The sequence below is a fragment of the Rhinatrema bivittatum genome, chromosome 3 (genome assembly GCF_901001135.1).
Source record: "Rhinatrema bivittatum chromosome 3, aRhiBiv1.1, whole genome shotgun sequence".
Lineage (NCBI taxonomy): Eukaryota > Metazoa > Chordata > Amphibia > Gymnophiona > Rhinatrematidae > Rhinatrema > Rhinatrema bivittatum.
This window is the reverse complement of record NC_042617.1, coordinates 92332593-92354591: the sequence shown is the minus strand read 5'-3', so window position 1 is coordinate 92354591 and position 21999 is coordinate 92332593. Positions and strand designations below refer to the sequence as shown.

Genomic DNA, 21999 nt, shown 5'->3' with positions numbered 1-21999 from the left:
TTATTTAATTAAAAGCATTTCTGTACCGCAAACTTCATTGATCTTGGCATCATACTCAACTACATACGTAATAGTAAAAATATATTTACACACAAATTATACTGCAAAACAGACACGTTTACTAACATATTAATATGTTTACTGATGAACAAATTGTTCTTATTTGCCACTTACTGTTTCCATCAGTGGCCAGTCCAAGTCACATGTACCTGGCAAGTACCCAAACATTAGATAGATCCCAAGCTACTATTGCTTATTAATTACCATAATAGCAGTTTATGGATTTAACCTCCTAGGAACTTCTCCAAACCTTTTTTAACCCCAGTAACACTAACTGCTGAAACCACATCCCCTGGCAATGAATTCCAGAGTTTAACTATGCGCTGAGTGAAAAAGAATTTTCTTCGATTTGTTTTAAATGAGCTACTTGCTAACTTCATGGAGTGCCCCCTGGTCCTTCTGTTGTCTGAGAGAGTAAATAACCAATTTACATTAACTTGTTCAAGTTCTTTCATGATTTTGTAGACTTCTATCATATCCCCTCTCAGTCGTCTCTTCTCCAAACTGAATAGCCCTAACTTCTTTAGCCTTTCCTCGTAAAGCAGCCGTTCCATGCCCCATATCATTTTGGTCGCCCTTCTCTGCACTTTCTGCAGTGCAGCTATATTCTTTTTGAGATGTGGTTGGCAGAACTGCACACAGTATTCAAAAGTGCGGTCTCGCCATGGAGCGATACAGAGGCATTATGACATCCTCCGTTTCCTAGCGTGTAGCAGATGGACTCAGGACCAATGGGTATAGTGTGCTCCTGATAGCAGTTGGAGACGGATCAGATTTCAATCTGATGTCAGCACTACATACACCCATGCACGTGGCTTTGCTCTCCAGTTTTTTCCGTCTCCATAGCAGTTCGGGACTTCACACACGCTTGCACAGCGTGAGAAAACCAAACTCCAAATTTAAAGAAGAAATAAAGAAAAACTTACCTCCAAAACGAGCCCCGTTCTCCTGCGGTGATACCTAAGGGTCCCTCCCCCAGTTGAGATTTCCTGAGGTGATTTCCGAGATCCCTCAGAAGTAAGCCTCTGTCCAAGCGTGAACTTAGCCCCTGGGAAAGGGAGCGGCTGAGAGTCAGCCTCGATCCGGTAGCCGACCCGGCTTGGACTTAGCCCCCTGAAAAGGGAGCGGCTGAGAGGCAGCAAGTGCAGAACTGAGTGCGGCAGTGAAGGTAATTACCTCTCCCCCCGCAGCCGGAGACCGCCTAGCAGAGGACCAGGAAGCACTGAGACAAGGTAAGGTAGAAAACCTTTTCTAAGTCTCTGAGGCTTGGACAGCCACACAGATCGTCCCTCCGGCGTCTGTACATTCGGGTTGAGCAGCCCCGTCCAGGCTAGTCCCCGATCAGGCAAGAGGGTCCTCCCTCGTGGAGACCCCCTGGGGGGCTGCCAACTTATCGCGTGGTTGCCAGTGCCTTCCCTCCCTGGTCGCCGCATTGTCCACACAACTGAGCCATGCGCACAGCAGCCAGCCGGGCGCACAAAGTACTTGTGTGCATAGCGGCGCATGCATCTGCGCTGTGCGCACAGCGGCACGCCCAGGGGTGCTAAACACCACAACTAGGCCTGCGTGCACAGCCACGCTCGCATCTTCCGTTCCTACGCGCACAACATAGGCGCACTCGGAACGCATAATTAGGCCTCCCGGCACGCGGACCTGTACAGGATACACGTGCAAATCATGGCACCGCCATCCAAGACAGCTAAAGGTCCAGTCCTCTGCCTGGCATGCCACCCGAGAGCGGCGCAGCCCGAGGTGACCTCCGCCCTGTGCCTGCTATGCGAAGAAGCTCGGGGGGGGGGGGGAGCAGAGACAAGTTCCCCTCAGCCTGTAGAGGACTCCGGATCCACCAGCGAGACTACCCCGGACTTCTCTATTCCTGACTCGGCCCCTCCACAGTGGGGACCCTTGGGGGAGCGCCGTTGGACCCAATGCGGTTCCAGGCAACTTCACCTGGGTGGGATTCTTCGCTGAGCTGCAATCCTACATCTACGCACAGACAGGGCCACCAGCGGCACAACCACAACCCCCGCCAGTGGCTCAGAGCCTCCCAGGCCCCTCCCGGCCTCCACCAGATGAGCCTCCCCTGGACAAATACCTCCCTTTAGGGGAAACAGATGACTCGGAGGAGGAATCAGAACCCCTGGAAGAGGGGGAACTGCCTCCAGGAACGGAACCGTATCGCACCATGATGCGCTTCTTCCCAAAAGATGAATTATCAGAGCTTGTAGCCACAAGTCTGAAGGCATTGGCCATCCTGGACACATGCAACACAGCAGAGTCCAAGGCGAGCCCCTTCCTGGCCGGGCTCCGCCAGACCTCACGCCATTTCCCTACGCTACAGGCCGTACAACAACTGATCGACCTGGAATGGGACGCTCCAGAGGCCACCTTTAAGGGAGGTCAAGCCCTAGAAGCTCTCTACCCCTTGGACCCTGCGACGAAGGAACTCCTGAGGTTTCCCAAGGTCGACTCCCTGGTCTGCGCCACCACAAAGCGCACTACCATACCAAGCGCACTACCATACCACTCAAGGATGCCAATGACAGACGGCAGGAATCCATCCTCAAGCAGTCTTACGATGTATCAGCTATAACCTTACAGATTGCTGCCTGCTATGCCGTGGTATCACGCGCCTGCCTGGCTATGGCCAGGGACGCAAATATGCCATTCGAGGCATTAGACCCAGCAATATCATTCCTCACGGATGCGACCTCAGACCTGGTACGCACCTCAGCCAGGAGCCTCTCATCCATAGTGGCAGCTAGAAGACAACTCTGGCTTCGAAGCTGGTCAGCCGACGCGACCTCTAAGACGAGGCTCACAAGAATGCCCTTTAGAGGAACACTCTTATTCGGAAGCGACCTGGACAAATTAGCCGACAAATGGGGTGAGTCCCCAGTACCCCATCTACCGGAGGACAGGAACAAGAGGAACCAACTCCCCTCTCCCCAGGCTCCCAAGGGCAGAGGATCCTAGTGTTATAGACCATACAAAAACACTTAGCAAGCCCCGCCAGCAAGGGGCACTCCTTTCGGAACAGACACAATTAAAGAGGAGCCGACTCGGGACCAGGCCCCAGCCGCAACACGCAATGAGATTCAGCAGACCCATCTACAGGAAGAGATCTTAGGGGGCAGGCTTGCCTTATTCTACCAAAGATGGGTCGAAATAATGTCGGACAATTGGGTCTTATCCATCATCCGAGAGGGATACTACCTGGACTTCCACATTATCCCCCCGGACAAGTTTGTGATTTCTCCATGCCACGACCCCTCCAAGAGGAAGGCAGTGGAAACCACACTATCAAAACTATTCGCCTTAAAGGCAGTAACACCGGTACCCACGCACCAACAAACTTCTGGGCGCTATTCCATCTACTTCATCATGCCCAAGAAAGAGGGAACATTCCGGCCCATACTAGACCTCAAGTCCATCAATCACTACCTGAAGGTACCCCGCTTCTGCATGGAAACCCTGTGTTCGGTCATAAAGGTGGTACAACCGGGAGAATTCCTGACCTCCCTGGATCTGTCAGAAGCCTATCTCTACATACCGATCCATCGCCTCTATCAGAGTTTCCTATGCTTCACGATATTGGTCCATCACCACCAGTTCCAGGCCCTACCGTTTGGGCTAGCTACGGCTCCCCGAACGTTCACCAAGATCATGGTGGTAGTAGCGGTGACACTGAGGAAAGAAGGGATCCTCGTGCACCCATACCTGGATGATTGGCTGGTCAGAGCGAAATCGCCAGAGGAAAGCCATCAAGCAACCGCCAAAGTCATGGAACTACTGCAGAACCTCGGATCGGTTGTCAACACACCCAAGAGCCACCTGCAGCCCTCCCAATCCCTGGAGTATCTGGGAGTCCGGTTCGACACCAAATGGAACAAAGTCACCCTTCCCCCTACAAGGAGAAGGAGATTGATGGAACAACTACGAGCATTGTTGAACTCCACTCTCCCCACGGCATGGGACTATCTCAAAGTCCTCGGACTCATGGCATCAATCATAGAATTCGTCCCAAGGGCAAGGGCCCACATGCGGCCTCTACAACATTCCCTACTGTCACGGTGGAACCCAATGTCTCAGAAACTACTCCGCCCCCCTCCGGCTACCGGCAAAGGTTCGGAACCTACTACAATGGTGGCTACAAGAAGACCATCTGAGCGAGGGAACAAGCCTATCCCCACCGGAATGGACCCTGCTCACCACAGATGCGAGCCTGCGGGGATGGGGACCACAGTGCCAGGAGCTAACAGCTCAAGGGCAATGGGACAAAGAAGAGTCGGCATGGAACATAAACCGACTGGAAGCCCGAGCAGTCAGACTAGCCTGTCTACGGTTCAGCCACAGACTACGGGGCAAATCAGTCAGAGTCATGTCTGACAATGCCACAACAGTGGCCTATATCAACCGCTAGGGGGGAACCAGAAGCCAGCAGGTGTCCCTGGAAGTAGAGCCCCTAATGACGTGGGCATAATCAAACCTACAGGGGATATTAGCCACCCACATCGCGGGAAAAGACAACGTCACTGCAGACTACCTCAGCCTAGAGAGTCTGGATCCAGGGGAATGGACACTGTCTACAGCAGCCTTCCAGCGGATAGTAAACCACTGGGGAACCCCAGCCATGGATCTTCTGGCAACCGGATCCAACACCCAGGTTCCCAAGTTCTTCAGCCGAAGACTGGAACCGCTGTCCCAGGGAATCGACGCCCTCGTCCAGACCTGGCTACAGGAGGACCTACTGTATGCCTTCCCTCCATGGCCACTACTGGGCGGAATTAACCGCAATATAGAACACCACAGAGGGCTGGTACTTCTAGTGGCCCCGGACTGGCCAAGAAGACCGTGGTATGTGGACATGTGAAGACTTCTGGCAGGAAACCCTCTACGCCTACCACCACACAGGGATCTATTCCAGCAAAGCCCGATCCTCCATGAAGACCCAACGAGATTCTCGTTTACGGTCTTGCCATTGAGAGGTCTCACCTGAAAAAGAGTGGATACTCAGGACCAGTGATTGACACACTGCTCCGAGCGCGCAAGTTCTCCACCTCCTTAACATATATATGAGCATGGAGAATATTCGAAGCCTGGTGTGAGGACTGCGACATCCTTACACGGACAGTCAAAATCCCCATGATCCTGGAATTTCTGCAGGACAGCGTGAACAAAGGGTTGTCCCTCAACTCCATCAAAGTGCAACTGGCCGCTCTGACCAGCTTCAGACCCAGGGTGGACAGCACCAGCCTAGCAGCCCACCCAGATGTCTCCCGCTTCTTAAAAGGAGTCAAGCACATTTGGCCACCCCTAAAGTGGCCAATACCCCTATGGAATCTCAATCTAATGTTAGACTTCCTAGCGGGAGCTTCGTTGACACCAACTCGCGGTCTGTCCCTACGGCTCCTGACCTTGAAGACGGGCGTTTCTCGTGGCAATCTGCTCAGCCCGCCGAATCTCCGAACTTCAAGCACTATCATGCCGGGAGCCGTTCCTCAGATTCACGCCGGGATCCATACAGCTGTGCATAGTACCCTCCTTCCTGCCAAGGTGGTTTCTCACTTCCATCTAAACCAAGCCATCTCGCTGCCATCTCCAGACGAGCATAAGGACTCTGAAGACCCACGCCTTCTTTGCCACCTGAATGTCGACAAACTCCTAGTCCGATACCTGGAGAGATCGGAACCTGTACAAAAGATGTACCATCTGTTCATTCTTCACAGCGGGAAGAAGCAAGGAGAAGCGGCCTCGCGGGCAACCATAGCCCGCTGGATCAAAGAAGTAATCAAGGCGGCATACGTAGAGGCAGGCAAGCTTCCACCTCTACATGTCAAGGCCCATTCCACAACTGTCCTGGGCAGAAACCAAGATGCTGTCACCCGCAGAGATCTGTCGGGCGGCAACGTGGTCCTCCATCCACACCTTCTCGAGATTCTATCGTCTGGATGTTCAGGCCAAGGAGGACCCAGCATTCACAAGGGCAGTACTAAATGGGCCATGGGCAGCCTCCCACCCGGTTCGGCAGTAGTTTTTGTACATCCTATTGGTCCTGAGTCCATCTGCTACATGCTAGGAAATGTAGAAATTACTTACCTGATAATTTCATTTTCCTTAGTGTAGACAGATGGACTCAGCACCCCGCCCATGGCTGCCTCGCAATCAAGAATCCTCAGGGGAACCTCCCCCCGAGGGCAACACAAGCACAGGTAAGCCAACCCTTATCTCTAGTTCAGACACCCATATTACCAGGTCTCGGCGCTTCTCAGTTGAGTGTCCTGGCGGTCTCCAGCTAGAAACCACGTCAACCAATTCAAGTTAATCAACTTATCCAAGTTAGTTAAAAAATTATCCAAACACATATATCCATATTTGCATTTCGAGGAGAAAACTAGAGAGCAAAGCCACGTACATGGATATATGTAGTGCTGACGTCAGATTGAAATCTGACTCCGTCTTCAACTGCTATCAGGAGCACACTATACCCATTGGTCCTGAGTCCATCTGTTTACACTAAGGAAAATGAAATTATCAGGTAAGTAATTTCTACATTTTATTTTCCATTCCCTTCCTAATAATTCCTAACATTCTGTTTGCTTTTTTGATCGCCACACCATGCTGGGCTGACTATTTCAATGTGTTATCCACTATGATGCCTAGATCTCTTTCCTGGGTAAGATAGAACCTAACATTGTGTAACTACAGCAAGGGTTATTTTTCCCTATATGCATCACTTAGCACTTATCCACATTAAACTTCATCTGCCATTTGGAAGCCCAATCTTCCAGTCTCACAAGGTCCTCCGGCAATTCATCACAATCCGCTTGAGATTTAACTACTCTGCATAATTTTGTGTCATCCTCAAATTTGATCACCTCACTCATTGTACCCATTTCCAGATCATTTATAAATAGATTAAAAAGCACTGGTCCAAGTACAGATCCCTGAGGCACTCCACTGTTTATATTTTTCCACTGTGAAAACTGACCATTTAATCCTACTCTCTGCTTCCTGGGAGCACTGAGAGGAGAGGATCACCTTGCTGGTGGCTGAATGGAATTAGTAAGTTTTTGCTTGGGAAATTTTCTTTTTTTAAAAGTATTGGGGCGAAGTTAACTATTTTGGAATATTATTTAGTGTGTTTGTGCTATTAATAGTCAGTAAGGCAGCAAATAAACAGAAGTTAGTGTTTGTATATTAAAAACAAAACAAAAAGTAGCCAGAAAGTAGAAATAAGCTAGGAGCAGTGAATACCTAAGTAAAAAGGTTGAAAAGTTCTGTTCAGTTACTCACCTTGGAAAGGTGTTGAGGTAGTGTGATTTGGTTTGATTAGGTACCAACATTTGTTAATCAAGAGAGCTGTGAGTTCCTCTGGCTGACTAACTGAAGTTAGACTGTTTGTATTTCCCACCCACCCCTAGCTCATCCTTTAATTTATACGCAGGTGCCACTTTCACAAAAAAAAAAACCTTATTGAGAGTTTGATCATTCCCCTGTAGGCCACTACCAGACATATAGTGAATTCACTAATACATTTAAAGGACGCTAATTAGACACATTCCTACTCCCACAGCAACCTAAAACTTAAGTAGGAACTGAACAAATTCGAGATGAAGGCAGCAATCCAGCAGCAAGAGGGGGCCGCGGTCTCGGCAGTCATGAAAAAGACCACTATCCCGGTTGCTGGGGCGGCTGCCCTTAAGGATATGCAGGACCGCAAGCTGGAGATCCAGTTGAAGCGAGCATTCAAGGTTACCGCTAGCCTAATGCAGAGGGCCTGTCTGTGTTGAGTCCAGGAGTCTGCTGCTGGGGCCGGTACGGGCGACAGTGGGGCTCTGCAGTCCGCCCGCCTAGAAGCAGGCATTGCTTATGTGGATAAGTGCAAGGTGATGCATATAGGGAAAAATAACACATGCTATAATTACACAATGTTGGGTTCCATATTAGGTGCTACAACCCAAGAAAGAGATCTAGGTGTCATAGTGGATAACACATTGAAATCGTCAGTACAGTGTGCTGCGGCAGTCAAAAAAGCAAACAGAATGTTGGGAATTATTAGAAAGGGAATGGTGAATAAAACGGAAAATGTCATAATGCCTCTGTATTGCTCCATGGTGAGACCGCACCTTGAATACTGTGTACAATTCTGGTCGCCGCAACTCAAAAAAGATATAATTGCGATGGAGAAGGTACAGAGAAGGGCTACCAAAATAAGGGGAATGGAACAACTCCCCTATGAGGAAAGACTAAAAAGGTTAGGACTTTTCAGCTTGGAGAAGAGACGACTGAGGGGGGATATGATAGAGGTGTTTAAAATCATGAGAGGTCTAGAACGGGTAGATGTGAATCGGTTATTTACTCTTTCGGATAGTAGAAAAACTAGGGGGCACTCCATGAAGTTAGCATGGGGCACATTTAAAACTAATCGGAGAAAGTTCTTTTTTACTCAACGCACAATTAAACTCTGGAATTTGTTGCCAGAGGATGTGGTTAGTGCAGTTAGTATAGCTGTGTTTAAAAAAGGATTGGATAAGTTGTTGGAGGAGAAGTCCATTACCTGCTATTAAGTTCACTTAGAGAATAGCCACTGCCATTAGCAATGGTAACATGGAATAGACTTAGTTTTTGGGTACTTGCCAGGTTCTTATGGCTTGGATTGGCCACTGTTGGAAATAGGATGCTGGGCTTGATGGACCCTTGGTCTGACCCAGTATGGCATTTTCTTATGTTCTTATGTTGCAGATGCTTTGTATGATCTGGTAAGGACCTCGGCAAGAGGTATGGTGACCTTGGTGTCAGCGCGGCGTCTCCTCTGGCTGCGAAATTGGGCGGTGGATTTGTCCTCCAATTCCCAGCTTTGTAATCTACCCTATAAGGGCGAGCTTCTGTTTGGGGAGGATCTGGATCAGCTGCTAAAGCTGCTTGCCGAATCCAAGGGCAATCGGTTGCCGGAAGATAAAAGATCTTCTAAGAAAGTCTTCCCTCCTTGAGCTAGGTTTCGGGATTCTCGCTGCTTCAGAGCGGGTAGATACTCCGCACCTCCTGCTTCTAAACCTGCTTTGGGGTACCAGCAGTGCTGTCGAGGGGGTCGCCGGCCCGGAAGAGATTCGGGACATCTTGGTGCAGCAAGAAATAAAAACCCCCAATGAAGCCATGAGCACCCATTCCGTCGTCGAAGCTGTCTGAGGCAGATTATCCAACTTTTACACGGAATGGGCAAGAATTACATCAGACCGCTGGGTCTTAGAAGTGATCAAAGACGGGTATGCACTAGAGTTCTCGCACCTGGTCCGGGAGGTTTTTGTGGAGTCCCAAGTGGCCTCAAGTGTTAAGCGAGAGGCGGTCCGGGTGACTCTACAACGACTTCTCGAGCTCAAAGCTATTGACCCAGTTCCGGAGGCTCAACAGGGACGAGGTCGGTACTCCGTGTACTTTGTGGTCCTCAAGAAACAGGGCACGTTTCGGCCCATCCTTGATCTGCAGAAGCTGAACCGTTGCCTTCGAGTTCCTCGCTTTCGTATGGAAACCCTAGGACAGTGATGGTCGCAGTTCGAAAAGGGGAATTTCTTGCTTCTCTGGACCTCACGGAGGCGTATTTACACATTCCAATCCAGCTGAATCACCAGAGGTTTCTGCAGTTCAAGGTCTTGGGACGACACTTCCAATTTCGAGTCCGCTCATTTGGTCTCGCAACATTTCCTCCCACGTTCACCAAGGTGATGGTGGTGGTGGCGGCGGCCTTCCTTCTTCAGGAGGGAATCTTGGTCCACCTGTACCTGGACTGACTGATTCGTGCGAAGTCTCGAGAGGACTGCGAGAGATCAGTGCACATGGTGATGTTCACATTGTGATCCCTAGGTTGGGTAATCAATGTGCAGAAAAGTCACTTGAAACCCACTCAGAAGTTGATTTATCTCTGAGCACAATTCGATACCTTGCTGGGCAGAGTGTTTCTAGTGGCAGACCAAATAGGGAAGTTGCAGGAACAAATACATTCCCTTCTTCAAAGGAACAATCCCACAGTGTGGCATCATCTTCAGGTCCTGGGCTCCATAGCTTCAACCTTGGACTTTGTTCCTTGGGCGTTCGCTCACTTAAGACCTTTACAGCGTGCGCTTTTGTCTCGCTGGAGCCCAGTGTCGGAGCAATTCCATCTACCAATGCCTCTACTTCCGGAATCCAGAGCCAGTCTGTCATGGTGACTATCACTGGACAATCTGGAACGGGGGGTGGATTTGAACACTCCGAATTGGCTGATAATCTCCACCGTTGCCAGCCTCTCAGGTTGGGGGGCGGTGTGTGCAGACAGGTCCGCCCAAGGTCTTTGCTTGGCAATGGAAAGATCCTGGTCCATAAACCGGCTCGAGACCAGGGCTGTACGTCTGGCCCTGCGGGCATTTCTTCCCTGGATCCAGGACAGAATGGTGCATGTCTTCTCGGACAGTGCGATAACGGTGGTGTACATCAACCAGCAAGGTGGGACTCAAAGTCCCGCCATAGCACTAGAGGCACATCTTCTGTTCACCTGGGCAGAGCGCCATCTCAAGGGCATTGCCGCATCCCATGTCACGAGAGTAGAGAATGTGCAAGCTGATTATCTCAGCCGTTAGCAACTAGACCTAGGGGAATGGGAACTATTTCTCGAGGTGTGGAATCTCATTTGCGCCAGATGGGGAACTTCTCAGCTGGATCTGATGGCAACGCAGGCGAATGCAAAAACAGTTCGTTTTTTCAGCCGACGCCGAGAACAGGGCTCGGTGGGCATAGATGCTCTCATGTGTCCTTGGCCCACGGGGATTCTTCTGTATGCCTTCCCGCCCTGGCCCTCCATAGGTTGGCTTCTCCGTCGCGTAGAGCGACACTCATGGTCGTCCGTGGTTCGCGGATCTGGTACACTTGGCTCTAGAGGGTCCACTTCAGCTGGCTCATCTAATGCATCTGGCTTTTGAGAGGTGACATTTACGCTTGAGGGGTTATTCAGAACAAGTCATTTCCACCCTCCTACAGGCGAGATATCCAGCCACCTCTATGGCCTATGTGAGAGTTTGGAAGCTTTTTCAGATGTGGTGTCATCAGCGTTCCTGCGACCCTTTAGCAGTGCATGTTCCTCGGGTGCTTGACTTTCTGCAACAGGGCCTCGCTAAAGGCTTGACGTTCAATTCCCTTCGTGTACAAGTTGCAGCTCTAGGTGCCTTGCAGGCAAACTTTGACAGCTGTTCGCTGGCAGCGCATCCGGATATTGCTCTGTTTCTTAAGGGGGTCAAACATTTGCGCCCTCCCATCCGTTCAGTGTGTCTGGATTGGAGTTTGAATTTAGTTGTGCGAGTTCTGTGTGGCGCTCCTTTCGAACCTCTTCATGGAGTTTCCCTGAAAGATTCGACTTTGAAAACAGTGTTTTTGGTGGCCATTTGCTCGGCCCGTCAGATCTGAGTTGCAGGCGCTGTCTTGTCAGGATCCTTTTCTTCGGATTTACGACGATCGGGTATCATTACATACGGTTCCATCCTTTGTCCCTAAGGTGGTTTCAGCCTTTCACGTCAATCAAATTGTGGAGCTTCCGGGGTTCCCTAACTGTCCCGGGAGTCTTCTCAGAATAGGGACCTTAATCTTTTGGATGTGCGGCGCATTTTATTGCGTTATCTGGAGGTTACCAATGACTTCAGATGTTCTGATCATTTGTTCGTTCTATTTGGTGGCCCAAAGAAGGGGGACAAAGCGTCAAAGGCGACCATATCTCGGTGGATTAAGGAAGCCATTTGCGCCACATACATAGCCCGAGGGCATCAGGTGCCTTTGGGTCTCAGAGCTCATTCCACTAGGGCTCAGGCTACCTCCTGGGCAGAGTGTCAGTTACTGTCGCCTCAGGAGATCTATAGGGTGGCGGTGTGGTCGTCTATTCACACTTTTATGAAACATTACCGATTGGACGTTAAGGCTTCTGATGAACCATCCTTCAGGGAGAGTGTGCTTCATGTGGGTCTTTCAGTTTCCCACCCAGTGTAGGGTGGCTTGGGTATATACCACTTTTCTGGACTGATCTGTGGTATTACAGGAACGAAAAATAGCAGGTAAAAACCAATTTTCATATCATGATAAATTGCAGGAAGAACTTATGAGACTGGAAAATTGGGTATTGAAATGGCAGATGAAATGTAATGTGGATAAGAACAAGGTGATGCATATAGGGAAAAATAGCCCATGCTATAGTTACACAATGTTAGGTTCCATATTAGGAGCTACCACCCAAGAAAGAGATCTAGGCATCATAGTGCTGTGCCGAGGTGACACGTGCCTGTTTATCCATGACCATGAACGCCGCACGCCTGTCGAAGCGCTAGAACCAGCGGTATCCTTCCTCATGGATGTGACCTTTGACCTGATACACACCTCAGCCAGGGGCGTCTCATCCACAGAGGCAGCCAGAAGGCAACTCTGGCTCCGAAGTTGGTCAGCCGACACAACTTCCAAGACGAAACTCTCAAGAATGCCCTTTAAAGGAGCCCTCCTGTTCGGAAGCAAACTGGAGAAGTTAGCCGACAAATGGGGCAAATACCCAGTACCTCGGCTACCGGAGGACAAGAACAAAAGCCAGCGCCCCTCTCCCCAATTACCTAAGGGCAGAGGATCCCAATGCTTTGTACCCTACAAGGGTACACATCAAGCACCCCGCAGGCAGGGGCCAGTCCTTTCGGACCAAACACAACAAGAGGGGAGACGGCTCTGGCACGGGCCCCAGTCGCACCCCACAATGAGAATCAGCCGACCCCATCCACAGGAAGAAGCCATAGGGGGCAGGCTCGCTCTGTTCTATCAAAGATGGATCAAGATAACAGCGGACAAGTGGGTCCTAACCATCATTCAAGAGGGATATTATCTGGATTTCACAACATCCCTCCGGACAAGTTCGTGAAATCTCCTTGCCACGCACCCTCCAAGAGGACGGCAGTGGAAACCACATTGGCCAAATTGCTCGCCCTAAAGGCCATAACGCCAGTGCCCGTGCAACAACAAAATACTGGGCACTATTCCACCTACTTTATCGTCCCCAAGAAAGAGGGAATGTTCCAGCCCATCCTGGACCTCAAGTCGGTCAGCCGCTACCTGAGGGTACCACATTTCTGCATGGAAACCCTGTGCTCGGTCATAAGGGTGATTCAGCCAGGAGAATTCCTTACATCTCTGGACCTGTCAGAAGCATACCTGCACATCCCATTCCATCATGAGCATCAGCAGTTCCTGCGCTTTGCGATCCTGGACCACCACTACCAGTTCCGGACACTACCCTTCGGACTCGCCATAGCCTTTCGGATGTTCACCAATATTATGATGGTAGCGGCGACACTGAGGAAACAGGGAATCCTCGTCATCCATATCTAGGCGATTGGCTAATCAGGGCAAAATCTCCAGAGGAAAGTCATCAGGAGACCACCAGAGTCAAGGCTCTACTGGAGAACCTCGGGTGGGTTGTCAACACAAACAAGAGCAGGCTACAGCTCTCCCAATCTCTAGAATACCTGGGAGTCCGGTTCGATACCAGACAAGACAAGGTCATCCTTCCTCCTACAAGGAGAAGAAAACTGATGAACCAATTGCGAAACCTGCTAACAAGTCTTCTCCCCAAAGTATGGGACTACCTCCAAGTCCTCAGCCTCATGACATCAACCCTGGAAGTGGTTCCATGGGCAAGAACTCACATGCGACCGCTACAGCGCTCCCTACTGTCATGGTGGAACCCGATGTCCCAGGACTATTCCGTTCGCCTCCAGCTCCCGGAGAAGGTGCGGAACCAGCTCCAATGGTGGCTACAAGAAGACCACATGAGCAAGGGAGTAAGGCTATCTCCACTGACCTGGACCTTGCTCACCACAGACGCGAGTCTTCGAGGGTGGGGAGCTCACTACCAGGAACTGACGGCTCAGGGGCAATGGGACAAGGAAGAGTCGGGATGGAACATCAACTGACTGGAAGCCCGGACGGTCAGATAAGCCTGCCTATAGTTCAGTCACAGGCTCCGGGGCAAATCTGTCAGAGTCATGTCAGACAACGCCACGACAGTTGCTTACATCAACTGCCAGGGAGGAACCAGAAGCCAACAGGTGTCCCTGGAAATAGATCCCCTAATGGTGTGGGCGGAAGCAAACCTACTAGGGATCTCAGCCGCCCACATAGCGGGAAAAGACAACGTCACTGTGGACTACCTCAGCAGAGAAAGTCTAGACCCAGGGGAATGTCGACCACAGCCTTCCAGTTGATAGTAAACCACTAGGGAACCCCAACCATGGATCTACTGGCAACTCGGTCCAACGCCCAAGTTCCCAACTTCTTCAGTCGCAGACGAGAACCACAATCCCAAGGGATCGATGCCCTCGTCCAGACCTGGCCACAGACCTGCTATACGCATTCTCCCTGAGGCCACTACTGGGTGGGATCATCCACAAGATAGAACACCACAGGGGGCTAGTACTTCTAGTGGCCCCGGACTGGCCAAGAAGGCCGTGGTACGCAGACATGCGAAGACTCGTGATGGGGAGCTCTCTACCTCCACACAGGGATCTGCTCCAGCAAGGCCCAATCCTCCACAAAGACCCAACTCTATTCTCTCTTACAGTCTGGCCATTGAGAGGACACGCCTGAAGAAGAGCGGATACTCTAGGGCAGTGATTGACACCTTGCTCCGAGCACACAAGTTCTCCACATCGCTAACCTACATACGAATGTGGAGAATATTCGAAGCCTGGTGCGAAGACCGCGACATCCTTCTGCAGACAGTCAAAATTCCCACAATCCTGGAATTTCTGCAGGACAGCTTACAGAAGAGGTTGTCTCTCAACTCCATCAAGGTTCAGGTGGCCGAAGCATTTGCTTCGGAGCCAAAGAGGAAGGCATCAGCCTAGCATCGCATCCGGACATTTCCCGCTTCCTGAGAGAGGTCAAGCAGATCCGACCACCCCCTAAAGTGGCTGGTACCCCTATGGAACCTCAATCTAATACTAGACTTCCTAGCGGGAGCATCCTTCAGACCTCTCCGTGGTCTGTCCCTATGACTCCTAACCTTAAAGACTGCGTTCCTAGTGGCATCTCCTAGTTGCATCTCCTAGTGGCATCTCCTAGTTGCATCTCCGAACTTCAAGTACTATCCTGCCGAGAACAGTTTCTCAGTTTCACACCGGGATTCATACAGCTACTCACGGTCCCCTCCTTCCTCCCAAAAGTGGTTTCTCGCTTCCATCTAAACCAATCCATCTCACTGCCATCTCCAGACGAGCATAAAGACTTGTAAGAATCCCACCGTATTCGCCATCTTATCTTCAGCAGACTCCTAGTCCGATACCTGGAAAGGTCGGAATCCATACGAAAGACGGACCACCTATTCGTCCTTCACAGCGGGAAGAAACAAGGAGAGGCGACCTCGCGGGCAACCGTGGCCCGTTGTATCAAAGAAGTAATCAAGGCGGCCTACATAGAGGCAGGCAAGCCTCCACCTCTACAAGTCAAGGCCCATTCCACTAGAGCCCAGGCAGTGTCCTGGGCGGAAACAAAGATGCTGTCACCCGCCGAGATCTGTCGGGTGGCGACATGGTCCTCCATTCACACCTTCTCCAGGTTCTACTGCCTGGATGTTCAGGCTCGGGAGGACACAGCATTTGCAAGGGCAAATCTAAGTGGGCCACGGGCAGCCTCCCTCCTGGTTCTGGAGTAGCTTTTATATATCCCATTGGTCCTGAGTTCATCTGCTACACGCTAGGAAATGGAGAAATTACTTACCTGATAATTTAGTTTTCCTTAGTGTAGACAGATGGACTCAGCATCCCGCTCACGGCTGCCACCAAACACGGAACCTTGGGTGACAATCCCCAAGAGCAAGACAAGCATGAGTAAGCCATGCTTTCCTCTGATTGGGACACCCATAGTTACCAGGTGTTGGCGTTTCTCGGTTGAAGGCACTGGCGCTCTCCAGCTATAACCCACATCAACCAGTTCAAGTTAATCACATTATTCAAGTTAACCAAGTTAATCAAATTATTCAGCCACACATATATCCACAATTACTTTTCGAAGAGAATACTGAAGAGCAGAGCTTCCTGCAGGGGTATATGTACTAGTGCTGATGTCAGATTGAAATCTGACTCGGTCTCCAACTGCTATCAGGAACACACTATACCCATTGGTCCTGAGTCCATCTGTCTACACTAAGGACAACGACATTATCAGGTAAGTAATTTATCCACTATTACTTATGCTTTCCTTTCAAAAAGTGCATTTATTTAACCAAGCTTATGAAAAGATAGTTTTCAAAACCATTTACCTGGATAAATAGGATGTTGGAAAATTTCCCTCACTCAATTCAGCTAAAAGTGATTTAGGAGTTCCTTTGTGTGCATATTTTTAGCTGGGTTGAAGGAGAAGCATTCCTTGGGGCATGTTTTGGGCAGTCTTGAAAAACATGTGTTGATAGGATTTTCAAATCGATTGTGCTGTTTTCTAGCAAAATTCTGCAGAAAGAATAGGCAAAGTTCCTCATGGATGGTTTTCAAAAGAAAACTACCATATTTTCTGGTGTATAAGTCACACCACCCCACCCCACCCCTTATAGATTGCCATTTTGACAAAAAAGTTGGTAGATAAAATGCACCTTTGTATAAGACACACATGTTTGTACAGCGAGGTTAACAGCATAGGCTGAGAGAGAGAAATTGTGACAGTATATGTTGCACTGGTGCATAAGTCGCAGTCTCTGAAATCGCTGAAAGAAAGTGACTTGTACACTGGAAAATATGGTACATGCATACCTTACCTTTAAAAATTAGGTGCAAGGACCTTGCACCTAGGGAGGCTATTTGAAATTAGCCCCCCAATTACTATATTTTCTGAAAAAGTATCTTAACATTTAGATGCAATAAAACTGAAAGAAAACATTTAATAACCTTGGTATGTTGATGCAACATTTTCTTGTGTTTAATCCCAACAATTTTTGCTACTTTTTTTCAGGGAATAAATGTTCACACTGAAGACTTGCTAAGAAATCCACAGTACATAAAAGAGGCCAAGTCTAAGGGCTTGGTTATTTTCTGTTGGGGTGATGACACCAATGACCCTGAAAACAGACAGAAGATGAGAACTTATGGCATTGATGGATTAATTTATGACAGGTATTTATTATATGTTGAAATGATCATGGAAACTACAAAACCAGAGTTTAGTCAAGAAATCTGTATACAAGTGCCAACAGTGCCAAACATTAGAATGGCTGACAGAAATTTCACAGTCTGATTCAGATACAGACATTAGAACATGGCAGCAGATAACTGCAAGGCAATCCTGTCTGCCCATTTTCCCCCTACTTCAAAACTGCAGATCCTTCAACATACAAACTGAAGAACTGCTGAGTTGGATCGGACCAAAGGTCCATCTGACCCAGCATTACTCCAGCAAAGGTAAACGGGTGCTTGGAGGAAGTGATCTTACTTCATCTGCTCTCTGCTGAAAATAAAAAGTTAGCTTTTATTAGGTCTAAAAATCTGAACTGATGCTTTTTTGTTTATTTACACAATCAAAAATTCCCTCTGAGAAGCTGTGTATCAGTATTGGTAGTCCAAATCATGGCCATGCCACAGCTTTTGTTTTCCCTGTGTGAGGGTCCAGGCAAACTGGCTGATAAGAACGTGCCATACTGGGTCAGACCAAGGGTCCATCAAGCCCAGCATCCTAATTTTCCCTATTCAACATTCCTTGACTAATGTTAATGTCAAGATATTAGTTAGCATATACAGAGACTTCCTCTTCATCCAGCTAAGACTGGCCCAGATGCATATGCCTCTCAATCAGCAGATTGAGACAAAGGCTAACAGGTTTGCTGACATCACCCTGTATAGACTCCCATGCCGACCTTAGCCTGCCAGTATTCTCTGTCTCCAGCAGATGGCAGGTAAGCATTCTGTGCTGTAAGCCGAGGTCTAGTTAGGTCTGGTGAAGAAGACAGACATTTGGATGGCAACTTCTGAGATAAGTCTTGTACTCCCTCCCTTGGTTGAGCATAGCCAGTGGACCAGGGGACTTCGAGTTGTTGGAACAGGATTTTGCGCAGCTAGAGTTGCTGGAATAACGCCTCCCCCTCCCGCCCCATGCTTTCCCCTCTCCTTTCACAGACTCTCCTGCACTTAAAAAGAAATAAAATAAACAAGGCTCCTGTTTGGGTTTTTTTCCTCCCTTCTCTTGAGCCCTGTGGCTTTGCCTAATTCCTGCTTATTAGCTGTTTAATTATGTAGTACATACTATATATGTTTTTAATTTGTATGTATGTTTTAACTTGTAAACCATTTTGATGTAAAATGGATATGACGGTATATAAATTTGCAAATAAATATGCTGTTAAAAAAAAACAAACAGAAGTCAAGACTGGTTTTCTGGTTGAAGCAGGAGAGGTAAGGGAAGAAGCAATGGTATCTATTCAGGAGCATGGGAAGCGCTCAGTAATTTGCAGTGCGCGGGGATCATACTGTCAAGATACTGGGAGGGGAAAGACTCTGTAAATCTTGTGGGGAAGAGACATGAGGGAGAGCAGTATGCCAAGTCATCTGCTTCAAGAGGTTGGATTGGCGTGGCTGTTTGAGCAGCTTTTATTTCTTCAGGTGAAGATGTGATTCCTTCCTCTTCCTAGACTCTGTTCCCACAGAGTTTGAAGTGTTTGATTCAGGTCCTTTTCTATAGGGCATAGTGCAGCTCAGGTTCCTCTCCTGAGAGGCCTCCTCCCTGGAAACTCCTAGGAATCCAGAACAAAATACTGAGAAAAGTAGAGGATGATTGGGAGGGGAGAAAATCCTGCACTTTCAAATCTCCCCAGTGGACCTTAAGATTTTAAGGAAACATGACAGTGAAGGAGAGTCAGAGGAGGAGGAATGCTTCCCTAGAGAAGAGGATAATTCAGCTATGTTTCTGTTCCACAGAGAGTAACTTTCTCCCATAGCTTCACTGTTCCTATGGATGTTTAGTTGTGTGGTGGGGTGGAATTGGAGAAGAGGATAGGAGTCTCTTAACTTGGAGGACAACCCTATTATAATGAGTTTAAGGAAACCAAAGCATTTCTGTGGCATAACAAAGGGATTTGATCTCTGTAATGGGATGCCCCAGAGTTAAATTTTAAAGGGGCTAAGAAAATGGCAAAGCTGTATCGACTCCGGTATCCACTTTCTTCAGGAAAGGAAAAAGCTGGAATTTCCTCATGGATGCCCTCATTTGTACTGTCACTAAGGACCACTGTTCTTGTGGAAGGGGGCTCTGCCCTCAGGGATGCTGTGCTTAAGTGAGCTTTTGAGGCTGTTGGTTTGGTACAGTAGGTTGTGTACAGCAGTATTCTCATAGGACAAGCAGGATGGTAGTCCTCACATATGGATGACATCACAGGATGGAGCCCAATTACGGAACACTTTTGTCAAAGTTTCCAGAACTTTGACTGGCCCCTACTGGGCATGCCCAGCATGACACTAACCCTGCAGCCAGCAGGGGTCCCCTTTCAGTCTTATTTTTTCCACGCAGCAGTAGCCTCGTGGTAAAGGAGCTCTGCAGAGATTCCTGACAGGAATGTTCCTCACAGAATTACTAAAAGTTAATTTACCCCACAGGGGGTCCCTCCTTTAACTTTTTTCAGACCGCGGTACTCCAGTAACTTTTTACCTGTTTTCCATCAATTACCGTCGAATTTGGTCCTTACGGCCTACTGGCCGTCGACCGTACCGCGGCTCGATTTTTTCCATGGCCTTGGTGTCAGGGTTCCGTCTGTGCCCGAACTGTAATCGCACCATGTCCCTCACAGACCCCCATAAAGTCTGTGTTATGTGTCTAGGATGCAAGCACGATATCTTGACCTGCACCAAATGTGCCCTAATGACACCAAAAGGTCGCAAGGCCAGAATGGAGAAGATGGAACTTCTCTTCCGTGCTCAAACCCCGACTCCGTCCATTGCATCGACGTCGTCAGAACCGGCACAGTCAACTTCGCGCCAGCATTGACCACCGGCCGGTGACTGTTCGGCATCGACATCTCGGCCATCGACACCCTCTACTCCCCCTCAGGACCGAGGGGATCGTAGAGACAAACATCGCCATCGACACTGTAAGCCTCGGACCATCGAGGGAGCGAAATCATCGATCTCACCATCGTCCGAGCCGCCGTCGAAGAAACCCCATCCAGAAAAGGCACCAACCTTTTCGGCGACCGGGTCACCAAGACAACCCTCACCCGACAGAGGATTGGGAGCCGCGACTCCTTCTGTTCTGGAGCCGGGGCTGCTTGCTCCAGGTCTCTGAGAAGAACTGGACCGGATGGTTCAGGAGGCCATCGACAAGGCGATGCAACGACTTCAGGTTCCTCCGGCACCGACACCAGTACCGATTGCGGAACCGTCCACCGACCCGATTCCGACAGCGTTGGCACCGCTGCTCTCCAGGATGGAAGCGCTCATTGCCGCTTTTCCACCGATGAACCCCGGGTCACCAGTGGCTCCGGTGCCCTTCCCGCTTACTCTGTCATCGGGAGGATAAATACCGTTCCGCATCCCTCCATCGGGAGTCCTGCCTCAGCCATCGATGCCGATATGTCCCTCACCACCAATCCAGCCATCGGTGCCGATACGTCCGTCGGAGCCACCGAGCCATCCATCGATACCCTTGATGCCTGCGCCGATGCCTTCATCGGTGCCTCCGATAATTCCTCAGATTCCTTTAGAGCCTAGACCAGGACCTTCAGATATCCCACCATCCCATCCCCGTCTAGTTCCTAGAGGGACAGGTGCTGATCCCTACGACACCTGGACTGATGATTCCTCCCCAGACACTGATGATTTATCTTCACCCACTGAAAGTAGGAAGCGTTCTCCTCCAGAGGACATCTCCTTTATAAATTTTGTGAAGGAAATGTCTGAATTGGTTCCTTTCCAATTACAGACTGAACAGGATGACATACATCAGATGATGGAGTTGCTCCAATTCTTGGATGCTCCTAAGGAAATAACCTCCATCCCTATCCACCAGGTTCTTCTGGATCTCCTCAAGAAGAACTGGGAACATTCTGGCTCCATTGCTTCAGTGCATAGAAAAGCTGACACTACCTATTTGGTGCAGGCAGTTGCAGGCAGCTCCAGGCTTTCAGAAAACTCAATTGGATCACCAATCTGTAGTTGTTGAATCTGCACAAAAAGAGCAAAGAGATCAAAGCCTCACACTTCTTTTCCCCCTGGCAAGGAACAGAAGTTTCTAGATGCCATTGGCCACCGAGTATTTCAAGGCTCAATGCTCATCTCCCGGATTGCTGCTTATCAGCTCTATATGACCCAATATAATAGGGTCATTTTTAAGCAGATACAAGATTTGACAGATACCCTGCCTCTACAATTCCAAGATCAGCTTCAAACCTTAGTAAACAAGGGTTTTGAGGCAGGCAATCATGAGATCAGATCATCCTAAGATATCTTTGATACTGCTACCAGAGTATCTGCAGCAGCTATTTCGGCAAGGAGATGGGCCTGGCTCAAGACTTCCGACCTTCGCCCTGAGGTACAAGACAGGTTATCTGACCTACCCTGTGTAGGAGTTAACTTATTTGGGGAACAAATTAACGGACAGTGGCGGAACATAAGGACCATCATGAGATTGTCAGACAGCTCTCTCTCTGATACCTTCTGACTACTCTTCAAAACAGCCCTTCCGAAAGGACTCTAAGAAGTCCTTCTTCCAGCCAAAGAAGTCCTATCCGCCACCAACCAGATCCCGTGCCACAAGACCTTTTCAAAAAGCCCACTCTCGTCAGACACAGAAACAAAAGCCACAAGCAGGTCCTCAACCAGGTCCTGCTTCAGGTTTTTGATTTCCACCTAGAGAGCAGCAGCCAGCCACTATTACCTCACACACCAGTGGGAGGCCGTCTGTGCCATTTAAACAGCA

At 49.2% G+C, this 21999-nt stretch overlaps 1 protein-coding gene across 6 annotated transcripts in view; it reads left to right on the top strand.

The window, feature by feature from the left end:
- The window catches only part of GPCPD1 (glycerophosphocholine phosphodiesterase 1), a 237850-nt gene that overhangs the window by 207205 nt on the left and 8646 nt on the right, over positions 1-21999 (top strand). For all 6 annotated transcript variants that reach the window (XM_029593475.1, XM_029593474.1, XM_029593478.1 and 3 more), the window contains one exon: positions 17053-17213. In XM_029593475.1, coding sequence (XP_029449335.1) covers positions 17053-17213 — 161 coding nt within the window. The remainder of the gene's footprint in view (positions 1-17052; positions 17214-21999) is intronic.